Source organism: Lissotriton helveticus, chromosome 7, assembly GCF_964261635.1.
Source record: "Lissotriton helveticus chromosome 7, aLisHel1.1, whole genome shotgun sequence".
Classification (NCBI taxonomy): Eukaryota; Metazoa; Chordata; class Amphibia; order Caudata; family Salamandridae; genus Lissotriton; species Lissotriton helveticus.
In genome coordinates this window covers 124427294-124445268 of record NC_136068.1, presented here as the reverse complement: position 1 = coordinate 124445268, position 17975 = coordinate 124427294, and the positions used below count along the sequence as shown (strand labels likewise).

Below are 17975 nucleotides of genomic sequence, written 5' to 3'. Positions count from 1 at the left end.
TGCTAACAAGGTTATTGTTAGTTATTAAGTGATTGATTATTAATGTCATTGCACAGTACATCTATGTAATTATTTTCACGCTACACTGCAGTGTTTATTTGTAATTCAGGGGACTGGAGGTGTCACAGAGGGTGCAATTTTCTTGAAAACGAGGTGACAATTTTGAAAGGTTTTCACTAATGTATTATTGTAATTTCGATTAATAAGTGATTTATTGTCATATCCTTACATTTCTGGGGAGTAAGTGCAGATACGGGTCCAGATTTGTCCTGGCCTTGGACGGAGTGTTAATTTAAAGGTCGCTTATACACGGTAATAACACAAGTTTTAATTCCAGGAAATTGGACTAGCGGACAGGACGGAAGAGCATCCAGCACGCAAAGTGGTGTGAGCAGGGGCCGCAGATCATTATCGCAGGCGAGGACGAGTGACTGGTCGGTAAGAGGGGTACGGGGGGCTAGCATTCATCGCTCCTGGTGGCCGCCGGGTGGGTCTACATTAGGTTTACTCACCCCCTTACATAAGCGGACAAGCCGCTAGTGTTGCGGTCGCCGTTGCATGGTGCTGAAAGCCCCCTGGTGACCCTCCATCTGAAAGGTACACACAGCTGACCTGTTGGGAACTAAGTAGGCAGCGGGTGTTTTTGGGTTTAGCGTCATGCCAGGTCCAAGGGGTGGAAAAAGGGGGTCCAACATGGAGGCTATGATGCGGGCTATGATGCGGGAGATGAGCGACATTAAGCAACAGCTAGGACAAATTAAGGAGCGGGAAGCTCGGTTGGAGGATAGAGAGGGCGAGGCACCGGGCCCGTCCGGGAGACCGATCCGCAAGAGGGTGGCACCAGTGCCGAGAGGGGAATTTGTCACCCCGCAAGGGAAACCTAGGTCCAAACGGCCCAAGGAGGCGGTCCCCACCCCAGGCCCAGTGGATCCGTTACCCGCCGCACCGCCCGCGGCGGTCCCACCCCCGCATGTGCCTACACCCATTGCCCCTGTGGTGCCGGTGCCGACAGGTCAACCAGTAGACGCTGGGTCTGCTCCTGCACCGGTGCCCACAATCCCGGGTGCAGGCGGGCCACACCCGGCGCCCGCCCCGCCAGCTGTGCCAGGACCATTGGGCATAACCCCAGTGGTACCTGTTGTCCCGGGGGGTAACGTAGACTCAATGCCGCCCGAATTGGTAGCTCAGTTAACGGCCATGATGCCATGGCTCCAAAAAGGGGGAGCCTTCCCGAATTCTGCAGACCATGCGGCAGAGGCGGCAAGGTTCGTGGAAAAAATCAGATCGGCACCGAGAGCCGACAGTGTTGCAGTGCCAATTTCTTCTCCCCTTGCAGGTCCAAGTGTTCCCCAGCTGGACGGAGTACAAGGGCAGCCGCTCATGGTGCCCGCACTTGGTAAGGAAGTGGCATTGCCACTCTTGGGGGACGGTGTAGTACCTTCTAGGAGCGAAAATCTAGCACAACATGTGTCTTTAGCGGTTAAAGAAATGATTTGGGCTGATAAATACGTGTACATTTATTCTTTATTATTGGATAATAGGGAAATGGAGCAGGCAAAAGCACTGAAAGAGTGGATGCTCCCAAGTGAATGGAGGGCGCAGTGTACTAGATTCAGGGTTGAGGAAAATCTCAATAATTGGATGCAAGCATGGGCCGTTTTCACTGCAGTTAAGGCTGAGCGTCCTCCAGATCTGCAGGCTGCATTGGCTTGCTACTCGAGCAGGATTGTGGGGTGGAGTCAACAGTATTCTGGGGAAGCATGGAAGGGTTATGATGTAAATTTTAGGAAGGCGTTGGAATTCAATAGAGCATTACCATGGGACACGGTAGACTCCATGGCCTGGCACAAACAGTTCTCTGACACTGCACCTCCCCCTCAGTTCGGTGCGGGCAGGGTGTTCACTAGACCGCAGCAGCCCTTTCGGCCCCCCCAAACGAGTGAAGTGCCTGGGAAATTTAGGGCAGGTGGGCCAGAAAAGAAAGGGGTGTGCTGGGATTTTAATAAGCGTACCTGCACAAGGGCCGCGTGTAAGTTTAGGCATGCATGTGCCTCCTGTGGGCACCCCTCTCACCCAGAATCTACCTGTAGGTCCAAGCAAGGTAACACGGGGCAGAGGGGTAGGGGAAGGCCACTTTAAGTCAGACACGTCACGCCCCCCCACTCCTGTGGACGTGGTGGCAATGATTCCATTCTTGAACAGATACCCTGACCACAAAGCAGCCACCCTACTGCAGGAAGGTTTTTCCAAAGGTTTTAGGATCCCGGCCGGGGGATACACAGGCAGTGCGCACTGTAGGAATCAATTATCAGTCACACACAATCCGGCTGTTGTGGCCGCCAAAATTGACAAGGAGCTTTCCTTAGGCAGGATATCTGGCCCTTTTTCTGCAGTGCCAGTACACAATTTTGTGTGTTCCCCACTGGGAGTTGTCCCCAAGAAAGAGAAGGGGCAATTCAGATTGATTCATAACCTATCAGCGCCAAAGGGGGCCTCACTGAATGATGCCATTGACGAAGGGATCTGTAGTGTTAAGTACGCCTCTTTTGATCAGGCTGTGACCTTATTGCAGGCCACGGGACCCGGGGCGCTGATGGCGAAATCAGACATAGAGTCCGCCTTCCGCCTCCTCCCAGTCCACCCGGCGGACCAACATCTTTTAGGTTTCACCTTTAGGGATAGGTTCTACATGGACAAATGCATGCCTATGGGTTGTTCTATTTCTTGCGCCTACTTTGAGATGTTTAGTTCATTTCTGGAATGGGCCATGAGACAGGTGACAGGCCATCAAAGAGTCATGCATTACTTAGATGATTTCCTCTTCCTCGGTACAGCGGGTTCTCAGGAGTGCGCACTGGCATTGCAGGAGTTTTGCGTGCTCATGCAGGCTTTTGGGGTCCCGCTTGCGCCTGGGAAGACGGTGGGCCCGACCACCTGCTTGGAATTTCTGGGCATCGAGATAAACTCAATGGAGAAATGTTTTAGACTACCTAAGGACAAGGTGCGCAAATTCAAGACGTCGCTACAGTTATGCCTCCGGAAGGAGAAGGTCACTTTGCAGCAATTACAGGAGGTGGTAGGGCAACTGAATTTCGCACTAAGAATCATCCCAATGGCTCGCCCCTTCTCTCGCTCCATCGCGCACGCGATGCAGGGGCTGAGGGAAAAGCACCACCGCACGCGCCTATCGGCTGAAATTCGCCAGGATATGCTTATTTGGATGGCATTCCTGGAGGATTTTAACGGTAGGGTGGTCTGGCCCGGCCCGCTCACTACATCAGCGGAGTTAGGACTATGGACCGACGCGGCCGGTAGTGTGGGCTTTGGTGCCATCCTAGGGAATAGGTGGGTCGCTCAACAATGGCCAGGAGAATGGAACACATGGGGTTTGCTCGGCAACATTGGCTTCCTGGAGCTTTTTCCAATATGGGTGGCACTGATGGTTTGGCCAGAACACCTATGTAACCGATCAGTGGTGTTTTGGTCAGATAACATGACAGTGGTGGACTGTATCAATCAGCAGGGGGCGCGGTGTCCTTTCATACTTCGTTTGATCAAAGAAATTGTTCTGCGTTGCCTTAAACTGAATGCTAATTTTAGAGCCAAACATGTCCCTGGTGTTTTAAACAATGCTGCTGACGCCCTTTCTCGCTTCAAAATGCAGGTTTTCAGGGAACATCTCCCCACAGCAGACCCCTCGCCAGCACACTTCCCAGCAGTACTTTGGCAGATTGGTGCCCCAGATTACAAGACCTCGTGGTCGCTAGCCTAGCCCCCAGGACCAAGACGGCTTACGAAGGGGCGTTTCTGTCTTATTGTTCCTTTTTGGGGCCACAGTGGGAAGTGCTTTGGGCAAAGGAGGATGGGTTTGCAGCCTATTTAGAATGGATGCACAAAGAGGGGCGCTCAGTAGCAGCGGCAACCAGACATAGGGCAGCAGTGTCATTCTTCGCTCAAGCTAGGGGCTTTCGGGATCCCACCAATACCTTTATGATACGCAAGGCTTTAAGGGGATGGCGCCGTATTCAAGGACACCAGAAGGACAAAAGGAAGCCCATGGGGTTGGCCCGGCTAACAGCCTTACTGGGCACGCTGGAGATTGTTTGTAACTCAGAGTGGGAAGTGCTTCTTTTTAGGGCGGCATTCTCCCTGGCATTTTATGGGGCGCTGAGAATTAGTGAACTTGTTGCAGGATCTAAGGCTGACATACTAGGTGGCTTGCAGAAGGCTGGGGTGACGATAAGGGGTGACACCATGTGGGTGATTATCCAGAAATCAAAGACCGATCAAGAAGCTAGGGGTCACACCATAGTTCTGCAACGGGCCCCCGCCAACCCGTGCTGCCCGGTGAGGCACGTGGAAACACTCATGGGATTATTGGTCGGTTCAGTAGGTAGGGCGTTGCTCTGTCACGCCGACGGGAGCCCCTTGACCAGGTATCAATTCAGGAGAGTGTTCGAAATTGGGGTTACAAAAGCGGGTCTTGACCCTAGAGATTTTGGATCTCATTCTTTCAGGATTGGGGCAGCAACTGAGGCGGTGGCGGGGGGCCTCCCAGTGGACAGAGTGAAGACAATTGGGAGGTGGTCGTCAGACTGCTATAAACGTTATGTGCGGATTGACATGCTATGATTACCTGTCACTCACGCTTGGTCTCTTTTCCGCTCTCTTACAGTTTCTCAGACCTGTTACGCAGGGGAGGAATTTGTCGTCGGGCACCGCCAATATTCATCGGCACGGAGCGGCGACCAGGAAACAACGAAGAACGATGTCTGGATTGTTGGTCATTCATATGTTAAGCGAGCGGAATGTGTTTTCCTGTCAGGTGACAAGAAGGAAAGGGCGGCACAACTAGGGCTGAATATCACGTTCTTTGGCAGAGGAGGGTTGTGTCTTCACGAGTTTAGGGGATTCTTCCAAGGGCTGTTGGCACGCCAGCGGGCTCCACCGTCAGTGGTGATACTTCACCTTGGGGAGAACGATTTGGCAACACTGGGCAGGCGCACCTTGATTGAGGAGATTATCTCAACAGCGGGTTGGATAGCTAGGACCTGCCCCGGGTGCACACTAGTATGGTCACAACTAATACCTCGACTTCAGTGGCGGGGGGGCGATTCAGTCAGGGCTTTGAATCACTCGGTAAAGAGGATCAACACACGTCTGGATAGGTTGTTCCGAACCCCCGTGTTACAGTCAATACCTCATGGGTGCATCTGGGGTCAAAAGTATTACTTGAGGGACGGGGTTCATCTGACAGAAGAGGGTAATGTCCTATGGGCTGACAATATCTGGGCTTGGCTGGAGGGCTGGGGTAGGAGGATGTGTCCTTAGATAGGGGCTACAGGGGGAGGCCAGATCGTCGGTTAACAATACTGGCCTGTGGCGGTAAGGTCATTATCGGTGAGCACATATTTGAGGTCTGAGGGGGCGGGCATCATCCTATGGAGGTTCCCGCCCAGGGGGAGGAGCCTGCGGGCCACTCCCAGTACTCCAGGGGCAAGGTAATATGCAAAGGAGCGCGGGTAGGAGTAGTTCACGCTTTCCTTAGGCTGGTAGCCACCCCGCGCGCGTGGACTCATGACGCCATCGGCGCAGAGTAAGGGCCCTCCTTTAGTGGGTAAATGGAGTTTGGGGCGTAGACCGGGCAATTCCCGGGGTAACACTGCGCATGCGCACTTCTAAGGGGAAGGCGCCGCTTGTAGGACCTGACACCGGTAGTGACCCTGCCATATGGCCAGAAATGTACAAAAATCAAGATAGGATGTTTAGTTAAGCTAGGAAAAACTTGTATTAGAGTTTTGTTAAGGTCAGGCTCTCAAACTTGTTGATTACGATTGTATAACTGAATGTCCTGCTGATTTTTGTATTTCATTGTTGATTATGCAATTAAAACCCTTTTTAATTTCATACTTTAATAAATACGGCCGGGCGACTAGCGCCCGCCTTCCAAAGAGTAAACACGTCTCGTGTCCACGTTCCTTGGTGTTGGGTGCCGGATCGGGGGGGGGGCGGCAGCTAGTCGCTGACCATGTGAAAAGGGGGGGCCCTCGGCCCCCCCGCACGCATGGCGGCGCGGCGACCGCCTCACCCCCCTCCCCTCGGGTCTTTCGACGGTGGGGGCGTGCCCTGGGGGCGCGGCCCACCGCCGATTGGCCGGCGCCCCTCCTGACCCGGAATCAATGGACTGGTTCCGGGTCGGGGGGGGCGGGCGTGAGGAGGGGCCACCCGGCCCCTCGGGAATAAGAGGTAGGGAGCGCCCAGGAGACTTCCTTGTCCCTGGACGCTCCCTCGCTGAACGTTGTGCCCCGCGTTCGGGGCCTCTTTGTTTCCCACCCACCATCCCTTGGTACAAAGTTTAAGCAGCGTATGTCCGGTCTAATGGTAAGTTTCATAGGTATAGACCGCGGGAGAGAGTAGGTTGTTGTGGTATTTTGTGATCTGTTGTCAGGACTTTTTTCCCTTTGTAGAAAAATGATGTGTGAAGTGAACTATATTTGAAGATATGTGTCTTTAGGCCTTTTTTCCCTTTGTAGATATACGTAGTTATGGTGATTATGAGCAACATGCGTGAACCGAATTGTAATTTTATGCCATGTATCGTTAGGCCTTTTTTCCCCTTTAGCTATGCGTGGATACTGTTATTTATTAGCCAGTGTAGTTGTCCTTTAGACTTTTTTCCATAGGTCGTCGTATTTATTAGGTATGGGGCATGCGGTAAGGTCATTATCGGTGAGCACATATTTGAGGTCTGAGGGGGCGGGCATCATCCTATGGAGGTTCCCGCCCAGGGGGAGGAGCCTGCGGGCCACTCCCAGTACTCCAGGGGCAAGGTAATATGCAAAGGAGCGCGGGTAGGAGTAGTTCACGCTTTCCTTAGGCTGGTAGCCACCCCGCGCGCGTGGACTCATGACGCCATCGGCGCAGAGTAAGGGCCCTCCTTTAGTGGGTAAATGGAGTTTGGGGCGTAGACCGGGCAATTCCCGGGGTAACACTGCGCATGCGCACTTCTAAGGGGAAGGCGCCGCTTGTAGGACCTGACACCGGTAGTGACCCTGCCATATGGCCAGAAATGTACAAAAATCAAGATAGGATGTTTAGTTAAGCTAGGAAAAACTTGTATTAGAGTTTTGTTAAGGTCAGGCTCTCAAACTTGTTGATTACGATTGTATAACTGAATGTCCTGCTGATTTTTGTATTTCATTGTTGATTATGCAATTAAAACCCTTTTTAATTTCATACTTTAATAAATACGGCCGGGCGACTAGCGCCCGCCTTCCAAAGAGTAAACACGTCTCGTGTCCACGTTCCTTGGTGTTGGGTGCCGGATCGGGGGGGGGGCGGCAGCTAGTCGCTGACCATGCGTGATGGAAGGATTGTCTGCAAAAGTCTAAGTCCCTGGCATTTACTCAGGTCGCTCTCACCTCCAACGTTTTCTGCCCATGCAGCCACTACAGACAGGCACTAGCCATATGCAAATCAGAGTTGGTCCTGCACACAAGCACTCCTTGACAGTGTCGAGTCTAAACAGTGAGGTGTGCTTGAGGCCTGTGGCACAGAGAACTTAGCCCATGTCCTTCGCACTTAGGGTGTTACACTGAGAAACACAAGTGATGGGTGTGACGCTTGAAAAAATCTCAGCTACTGGCAAACAGGGCTTCAAAGCGCTTTCCCCACCATATTATGTGCTAAGTGTGTCTGTCTTCCCTAAGCAGGACGAGGATGCCCAGATGTGAATCTCAAACTTGCTGTGCCCCTAGCCTACAGCTGCACCTCCTTAGCAAGGCTCCAGGAGGCCAAAATAAGTTTGGGTTTGCTTATATCTTGTTTACAAGGGACTGGCCCTGATAGGTCCATCTAACTCGTCCCATGAAGGCCAGCCAAGACTGATTTCCATATGGTTGTTCCCAGTTCGTAAAGGCACAAATTAGCTAAAACATGATGAACTGGAATGCAGTCCAGAGGGATAACCACCGGCTCAGATTAAGTTCGTGCAAATAAAAAAAAGACGAAATAAAAAAGGGAAGCAACAGGGATGTACTTCAACCCACTGATTTTTCAATACTTTATAAATTACTTGGTAATAACGTTCCCTCGTGACGAGGTGTGGATAAGGCACATCCAGTGGCCTAGAAACCTGATAGTCAGTGGTCAAACCAGCCTCCAAATTCATTCAGAAAGCTCCCCAGTGTGTTTACAATTCTGATGATGTTCACTTCTGCCCTGAAAGATATATAGAAGTGATATCCTGATTGGTCTAACACAAATGTGGTTTAAGAGCGAGGTAATCACTAAATAGATCCCCACTGAATACCTGTTATTAGGATACGATACAACTCTGCAACCAGAAAGAAATGTTAAATTCTGCCCTAGTTCGTACCTATTTTCAATTTCTAAAAGGCAGATAGTTACGAACCGTAACTCAAATGGCCAATAAAACTACTTCCCCATGCACTCTATGAATGATACAGGCTGGGGACATTAACAATGAATAGTTCAGCAAAAAATGGTAAAGTGGCAATTGCTATAGCAAAAAAAGGGGGAGATAAGAGGAGTATCCCAGAGTGGCTCGTCTTCCTAGTTGCATATATCTTAAGAAAAAGGAGCCCATCTTTGCAGAGTATGCTAAACTACTGCAGGGTGGAAACAAATGCAAGGCTTTTTTATATAACCGTCACCCATCAGGGTTGCCCCTTGATGGCATGCTTCCTCATTGCTTTCCTCCCGCACCCACCACTACGGAACGGAGTGTGACACTACCTGCGAATTACGTGAGAGCACTGAATGGTATGCTCTAGAATCTAGATGGTGATAGAATAGCACTTGGTAGGAGAGCATATCTTTAACCCATCCTCCAGACATATGGTTAAAAAATGGGGAGAAAAATAGAAAATATGGATGTAATGACCCTACTTTTCTACAGGCCTACATGTTTCAAGCCATTAATCGTTAGCTATCTTCAGGACCTAGGAACTAACACCTTGATTCCAATCCTGGTCCAATAATATAATTGACACAAAGTGACTTCACACACTCTGTATACTTATAAATATACAACCTGCAATATATAAGGAGGGAATTAGCCTGCCATAGGGTATGGTAGATACAAAGGTAATAGGACACCTTAACCAGCTACATAGGTAGAGCGCCTGTGCAAAGAAGCTTTAAAAACGCCTCAAAGTGAATATAAGTCAGTGTAGGCTTAGAAAGGGATGCTTAATGAGGTGTTTAGGTGAGAACATCTATGAGGAATAGTGATAATCCCCATTATTTGACACACATTGCAAACAACACACTTAACAATACAAAAACGCCTAAGGAAGAAACTACATATATTAAAACAGCAAACATTTTGCTCCATAGGGCTTTGGGTGGCAAAGCGAGCCTGTAGTCACACTCTTTGGGTATTTAAGCATTTCAGGGCAATCCAAATTGAGCTTGTAAAGAATTTGTCCTGCCATGAGAACAAAAATCAGCTATGACGTGCTCATTTCATCAATGCGTTCCCTCAGTTGAATGACCTAAAGGAACTATACCAGGGCATGAATATTACCTTACTTGACCTGTGGTGCCATTTTACATAATCAAGGCTGAAAAGTGGTTTCATCGGAAGCCACCATTTTTACTCAGATAGCACGGACTAGTTGTCAGGTGCTCTGCAACACAGAAGCGAGGACGCACAACCCATGCGCTCGCTTACAAGCTCATCTTGCCACCGGATGACCTATGGAGCAAAAACTATGCTTTATTGATGTATGTAGTGTAGTTCTTATTTGTTTTTGGATTGTTAACTGTGTTGTTTGCAATGTGTGCTTAAATCACAGGGATTATTACTATTCCTAATAGATGTACTCACCTAAACACCTCAAGTATCCCTTTCTAAGCCTACACTGAAATATTCACTTTGAGGAGTTTTTAAAGCTTTTCTAGTGTATTGTATTGTAATTGCATTTATCTAGCGCTTACTACCCCAGATGAGGCGCAAAATCACTTTTTCCGCGAGTAGCACACTACTCCGGAACCCATAAAGGATTAGTAGTGCATTAGTGTAGTGAAATATAAAAGTTATTTGAATGGTGGGTATGTTAGTCAGTTATTTGGATTGAGAAGGATAGTGGATGGATAGAGGAGGGAAAAGATTTCCAATTATATAGCGCTTGCTACCACTGATGAGGTGTTGAAGCGCTTTTCCGGTGAGTAGCATACTACTCCAGAACCCATTAAGGATTAGTGGTGAATTAGTATTGTAAAATATAAAAGTAATTTGAGTGGTGGATATGTTAGTCAGTTATTTGGATTGAGAAGGATAGTGGCGGGATAGAAGAGGGAGAAAGGTTCGCATTTATATAGAGCTTGCTACTCCTGATGAGGTGTTGATATGCTTGAACCCAACCAGGATTAGTGGGAACTAGTATAGGGAAACATGCATTTAATTTGAGTGGTGGACATGTTAGTCTGTTATTTGGATTGAAAAGGAATAGTGGAGGGATAAAAGAGGGAAGGGTCTAGAAATATTTTGCACAGCGCGCTTTACCTATGTAGCTGGTTAAGGTGACCTGTTAGCTTTGTATCTGCCATAACCTATAGCAGGCTAATTCTCTCCTTATATATTTCAGGTTGACAGACAGTAACACCAAGTAGGTGATAAGTAAATTTATAAGCATGCAGACTGTGTGATGTCACTTTGCATTAATTATATTATTGGATCAGGAGTGGAATTAAGGAGTTAGTTCTTGGTCCTGAAGAAAAGCCACCTGGAATGGCTTGAAACATGTAGACCTGTAGAAAGGAAGGACCATTACAGCCATACTTTCGATTTTTCTCCCCATTTTTTAAACATACCGTCTGGAGGATGGGTCAAAGCTTTGCTCTACTACCAGCTAGGTAGGGGTATATAAATACCCCTCCTACTTCTATTCCATCACCGTCTAGAACATATCATTCAGTGCTCCTGTGTAATCGCCAGGTAGTAGCTTGCCCCATTCTGTAGCAGAACAGGAGGAACCCTATGATGAAGCATGTCACCTAGGAGCAACCCTGGTGGGTGAGGTTTATATAAACAAAGCCTTGCGCTATTTTCCACCCTGCAGGAGATTAGCACACACTACAAAGACGGGCGTTTTTATCTTGAGATATCAAATTGGTAATTGAACCTATGATGCAAAATGCAAAAAAAGATACATGTATTTTGTACATTTGTTGTACTTTGATTTTCAGTGTAATCGTTTGACTGAGAAATACTGTGGGATGAGATTGTGCAAGGAAACATTAAAAGTTTGCAAGGTTGGTCTGATACTAATTATTTGATCACTGATTAAAGATCATTGCAGCATAGATCCAAGTTGCTGGACGTGTTAACTTATCTTATTTATCTGCTGCGAACCTGCAGCGACTATTTTTGTTTGCACAATAATCCTTTGTACAGGGCTGTTGATAACGTTTGACCCAATCAGGGTTTAACTTTAATGCAATGGAAATAATATTAACATCTTTAATGTATGTATATTATATATATATATATATATATATATATATATATGATTTGGTATGCCTTAAAATACATAAAATTAAATTATATGACGTGTATTCTATCTACATCTATTTACTACTCCAATTCAAGTAATCTCCCCATCACTTTTTTGCAGTCTATCTCTCTGCACCAATCTCACTAGACTGTCAACTTTCCATTGCCAGTTGAAGATCCTTATAGCTACCCAGGTATTGCACCTTCTGAGGCTGCGATATCAGGCAACAAACCAACATTACCATCAGAGTAAGGCCATGATCCGTCGTCATTTATCTCCTATTTCTCGGGTATGCTACCTCAAATCACGTGAATGTGCCCGACCACTTGGTTCATTCGCTCACAAACAACTTCTTGCTTAATCACATCATTCAAAGGGTAGAGATCCTTAAGTGACAACGCCTATATTCTTTTTATAGCTGGTGGACCCCGTGCCCTCTGACACTGACAAAGAGTCTGAGCTCGATTCACTGCTCCTCTTACAAGGTTTCAAGCTATGGACCAAGGAGGACTCCAGATACAAAATGTGCTGTCATTTCATTGAGGCCACTCTCGATTGTGCTCAAGGGTCTCACCAATGACGAAGGCCTCCTTGGACTGGGTGCCATGTTCGTTGTACCACGGTGGTCTGCCTGCGGTGTAGATGGTCCGCTTGCTAGTGCGCAGCAGTGGAGGCTCCGATTTGCACTGGCTGGTAGTGCGCTTCCGCTGTGCCTTATTCTGGCCCATGGCAGGGAGGAGCTGGTCTCGGGAACCTGTGTTACTTCTGGGCAGATGGGAGGATAGAAACAAAAAATAATAATTTTAAAAAAATGCAATTCCAGAGCAGGAGATCCGACTTTAACTAGGACCAATTGTACAAACAAAAAATCCTCCAACTTAGAAAGTCTTAGTAGAAAAACATAGAAATTTCATTAACAAAACACATTTTGTGATTACATTTAGGTGATCAGTATCAAACCCCCCATTTACGTTAACTATGCCACCTTTACTCCCACTGGACTCCTTGTGAACCTGTACACATTACAGACGCTGTCATAGCTGATTACTTGTCCAAATACATCAGATATAACATCAACAGTTACTTTACTGATAACATAACCGAAGCAAGAGAAGCGACTGAACTAAAGAATCTACTGTGTGCACCAAAGTCCTCCTAGGTTGTACACACATCTGTGGTAGCGGTGTGCCTTGCACGTACTCAGGGCAGCATTCCCAACAGTAATTTCCTTCTATTACCTATATTTCGTAAATATTGCAATACAAAAGAGCACACAACATAAAAATACTTTAATTAACGACTTAATGTAGAGTTTTTGTAAAGCGCGGTCTGCTGTTATTGCACACACACAGAACGTTGACACTTGCAAAGGTGAGACCAACTGGATTTTCTGGGAGTGATCTTCTAAATGGTCATGTGGGAGTCCCTGAGAGAGAGGGCTCGATTAGAGAATTTATTGGGTGGGCGTTTAGGTTCAGGAGTATGTCCTTTTGTATTTGTATATGGGACATGTTTTTTCAACACATTCTTGGCATCAATGCACCGACCACGCATACTTCGGATTATTGAGGGCTGCCCTCACTCCAGTCACCTTCCACCATTCTCACTTATACCCCCCAAGATGCACTCTTACCATTCAGGAGCTGCGTCCCCGCCACCATTACGGATTTCTCACTACAGGTATTTCTGCTGTGTACATGTGGGCAGTGGAAATAAAAGTAGCACTTGTAGGGTCCTGCTCATCAACAAAGCTCCCAGGCTCAAGTCTGGTCTCTTGCTTGCAAGGGCCCTCTACGTCTTCAGGGATGGGCAGCCAGTGGTTCATAGCAAACGAATGCTAGATATGGGGGAAGTGGTGAGGAACGGAGTGCTACAACAGGAAAGTAGTGGCTGGTGTTAGACTGACTTGTTTGAGGAGTGGGTGCACCAGTGCCCAAACCACTGGGCGGGGAAACAAAGCCCCTCAGCCAAAGATTTTCAATGAAAGTTGTGTTTTTTTCGATCACTTACTACAGCAAATCATAGCTAGACACTGCCAGCAAAAACAGACCTAATGGGTCTCTGGTTGAACACTGGCTTGTGCATGTGTTTGTATCACATAAATACAGAAAACATTTCCCACCATATACAGCAGCGGAACATGGCTCATGCACGCAGTCCAGCTGTATGCCACTCAGCTGTATTATTATCTGCCTGTGCTCAACATTCAAATCACACCAGCCGTTGTACCATGTGTTGTGTGCGTGCAGCATCAACCGTGAACTAACTGGACGTGCAGTCACTTACACAACAAACATGACCTGAACCCCCGAGGTGCACAGACCATGCAGTGTAAGGCTTAGATATCACGCACACTATACCGGTTGCAGCTATAAATGGGCCACGGTGCTATGTAAGCTTGAGAAGTAAAGAGGGTGGGATGGAGGAAGAGAGATTGAGTCGGTATGTTAGAAGTAAATTTCACAATGTGTTGTTCTATTGCACCAAGGTGTAGCTAGGTAATAAACAGAATTGCACGTGTGTTTCAGCCGTCTTCGGCCTTAATCGAGACATAAGTGGAATCCAGGCTTCTCTTCCTATAATATCTCCCTAGTAAGCATTCTGAAGGGCTTACAAAAACTACTAGATAAGCATGCAAAACAGAAGTCAGATAAACGATCCTGTTCAAACACGAATTTCTTTCCCTATACAAATACACTTGAAAACACTAGTAAGATTCAAGAAAAGTATTCACCGAACAAAACTGGAAACAGAAATTGGAAACTGAAACTGCAACCAGGTCATTTGCAAATACGTAAACGAGTCCAGCTGGTAAGCCAATAAGCTGCACTAAATTTGAGGACGGAAGTGTCAAGTGCCCTGCTATTAAATTAAATGTGTCAAGTGCTCTGCTATTAAATTAAATGAAACCAACCAGGAATCGAAGCAACCAAGATAAAGTGAGAGAATTACTTTGCATTCTAACACAAACATTTTCAAAGAAACCTAGTGTTCCAATTCTTTAAGCAAGGGTGAGGTGTGAATTTGAATATGGTAAACAAAAAAACCTGCAAAGTGTAAAAAAAGTATGGTTTTGCTACATAATTGCAAACAACTGCTGTCACTCCCTTTTTGCCTGTGATGCTAAAAGGTGCTGAAATGCAAATGATAGAGCAAGCTTCGCATCGCGACTTGCTCGAGTCATGAACCTCGCTCAATTAATAAAATGTGTACGTCTTACTAATCTTTATTTTATATTCGAACGAAGTAGATGAAGCTTGCTTATGTGTTTTCTAATACAACTAATCCATGTCTCTAAAACATGGCCGGCGCTTGGAAAATTGCTTCTGCGCATGCGTCAGTCACACTCATGTGACCTGACGTAGTTATAAGTTTGGTGGGAAAGGGTGCGCATGCGTAATACGCAGCTTTGGTAATAACGTGGTGCTGTTCGTGCAGTTGCTCTTGTGACAGTGTATATTTTGCTAATTTCTAATTGCATAGTATATTTTTATAATGATAAGTTTAAAGTACAAAACCAATGATGTGTTTACATACATTTATTTCTATGTTTTAATTTGTTCTCGCTTACTTTTCATGTGCTGCGGGAAATGGGGGTCCGAACCGGTTGGGAGCCATATTGAAGGTCCCTTCTGCGCATACTCGTGGTGCCCTGAAAGGTGGCAACATTGGACAGTGGGACTCAGCCAGCTGGCAGCCACAGTCAAGATGCTCATGGGAAAGCCACCTCTGCCCTACGAGAACGGAGAAAGTTGCTCCTTATATGATACATTGTGTGTTTCGCTATTGTTTGCTGTACAGCTTCCCATGGGAACCCCAATCTCGCTAGGCGGTACCCAGAGATGCAAAGTAGGCCTCCAAATAGTCTGTTCTGATTGGTGTGTTACCCAAAGCCTATCTTAGGACCAATCCAAATTGAGGGATTCTGACACTTTGCAACATTGGGGGGTGGTACACCGTCCCAAAACAGTATATCTACCCTGGGTTCACCTAGGGAAATTGTCCGACTTGTCTGGTTTAGCTGACCTGTCACTGACCCAACGCACTCAATAGGTGACTGAAGATACAGAGTACTGCGGAGCACACTGTCCGAAATTGACCATAGACTAAGGTTTTACTAAACCTTAAAGTGCTGGCGGAGCACTTTGCTGGGAGTTCGCTGACCCAATCGGGGTCTTGATCGATAGCTGCAGAGAGGGTGGAGCGCAGGCGTTGCTTCCGAACTGCGGGTGCCGGTCCTGTCCTGAGGGGTCCTGTCCTGAGGGTTCCTGTCCTGAGGGTCCTGTCCTGATCCTAATCTGGTCTTCCTGTCCTGTCCTGGGTGTCCATTCTGCACCTGCTGTCCATTGAGGGGTATCCTTCCTTGAGGGGTTCCTGTCCTTAACTGACCCGTGGCCAGGGTTTGGTTTTCACACCAGTCTAGGTAAATATCACTCTGAAAACTCTGAATCTTGCACCTTTCTGAATTTCTGTCTTTTGCTTCAATAAAGACATACCTTTGCATATGTTAATTTTCCATGCTTTGCCGCAACCATTGAATCATAAAGTCATTTGCATTTGTTTCGTAACGTGTTCCTATGTTACCCTACCTGTTAGAAATTATATTTTGCTTGCAGTTTGTCATTTCCTGATATGGTCTAGAACCTCCTTACTTAAACTGTCTAAAGAACTTTTGCCTTAAAGCATAGCGTGTCTCTCTTCATAGACTCTCCTATAGTTATATAAATGTCCCGAACTCCTGTCTTATTTTCTCTGAGATAATTTTAGAATACTAGTCCTAATCAAGACTATCCCATCTTTAGTGATTCATCTTAAACGTTCTAATTCCTGATCCTTCATTTTGAATGTGACCTGGTTCCTTAGTTTTTAAATGGTGGCACTGACTTATTTGCTATTCAGCTATGTACTTTCTGTTATTCTGATTATCGATTGCTTAATTACTGTGAATTTGATGATTTCTGAATTTTACTAAATTAGATAAAGACTTTAAAACTTCCAGTTGTCCGTGGTCATTTTACAAAAAGTATTGAATGTTATTTGTTGGGTTTGTATTTTGCTGCCTTTCCTTTTACAGCTAGCTCCCTGATCCATTGTGGTCATAGGTACCCGCATCGGTGGATGGTAAGTCGGGTACGCTGAAGAATAACGAAAGGAACTCACAAATATTTGATAGCAGACCGTGAGGTCATCCGATCAATGTATATGGTGATTTGAAATATATGGGCCCGAAGCCGGAAGTGGCGAAATTATTGGTCGGGTGACCCACGCGATCTATCACAAACAAAACACAAGTATGTGTTGAGTAGCATGTGCCGTGGCACTATGTGAAGCACGTGCAGTTGACTAAGGTCTTTGAGGCTCCTACTTAGGGTAATAGCTACTAATAAGCAGGAGGTAAAGCTGCACCAAGGCCTAGAAGTGTGACGGTCCACCACACGTATGGATTTTTCTGCTACCAAACCAGTGGTCAGGGGCGCAATGCCCATGGGGCTCAAAGGGCTTCAGCCCCCCCCCCCTTTCCCACATGTATGACAGCCCGGGCTGAGACAGCTGCTTGACACACACAGACACTTTTGAGCTGCTAGTCTGACGTCCATCTTATTAAAGCTGCACCCGAGTACTTCACAGGTCTTTAAAATACCACTTACTTGTTAATGAGGCTTTGTTGTTTTTTCACCCCTTCTTAAAGCCCCTGTATCTCCACTCTGCCTACTGCTGAAATAATCAACCCCTCCCCCGTAATTTGTATTAGCCCCCCTCCCCAAAATATGGCTATTGTTGCGCCTCTGCCGGTGGTAAAGGTGATTTTCCCTTGCTTGGATAAGGGTCATATACACCCATCCTATGCTTCTGGGCAGCAACTGGTCCTGTATTTTATTTTTCTACAATGTGCTAAGGAAGTCCATGTTCCTTGCTTGCATTAAGGCCCACGGCACTCCTTCTCGTAGTTTCCAAGAAACATCAGGAATGGAGAAAGGGGTGCTTGGAGGAAGGCTGTCAGAACCTTTGAGAGGATGACAAGCTGGGGAGCGATAGAGTGTTAAAACAAGCATTTGCAAAGCAATAGGACTCGCATTTATGCAAGACCTATTGCATTGCAAACGGGAGTGCGGGCGGGAAGGCACGAACAACGGGGGTAGGGCGGTGGGAGAGAAGGCACGGACAGCGGGGGGGGGGGCACAGTAAGAAATAGTGCTCATGCAACACAAAGTAAAGGGGCCAGTAGCCATGGAAGTATACAAATTACGAAATGGGCGTCTTAAGGAGGGACTAACAAGCCTTAAACCAATCGGAAGGTAGCATTTAAGGTACAAGCCAATAAAAAAGATGGGCAGAGAGTGGGCTTAGCTTCCACTGAGCTTCCACTCCATACTGAATACTGCATGCCTCGCAAAGCGAGCAGCGAATGCGCGGTGCCGCTAAAGCTCGACCTAAAAATGGTGGGATATTTAT

The 17975-nt window shown here is 46.9% G+C and overlaps 1 protein-coding gene across 3 annotated transcripts in view; it reads right to left on the bottom strand.

Annotated features, from left to right (window-relative positions):
• UCKL1 (uridine-cytidine kinase 1 like 1) overlaps positions 1–17975 on the bottom strand; it is a 283720-nt gene that overhangs the window by 133149 nt on the left and 132596 nt on the right. For 2 of the 3 annotated variants that reach the window (XM_078651664.1, XM_078651665.1), the window contains exon 2: positions 12097–12287. In XM_078651664.1, coding sequence (XP_078507790.1) covers positions 12097–12287 — 191 coding nt within the window. Of the gene's footprint in view, positions 1–12096; positions 12288–17975 lie in introns of those variants that run through there. The other variant, XM_078651666.1, reaches the window with a different exon arrangement.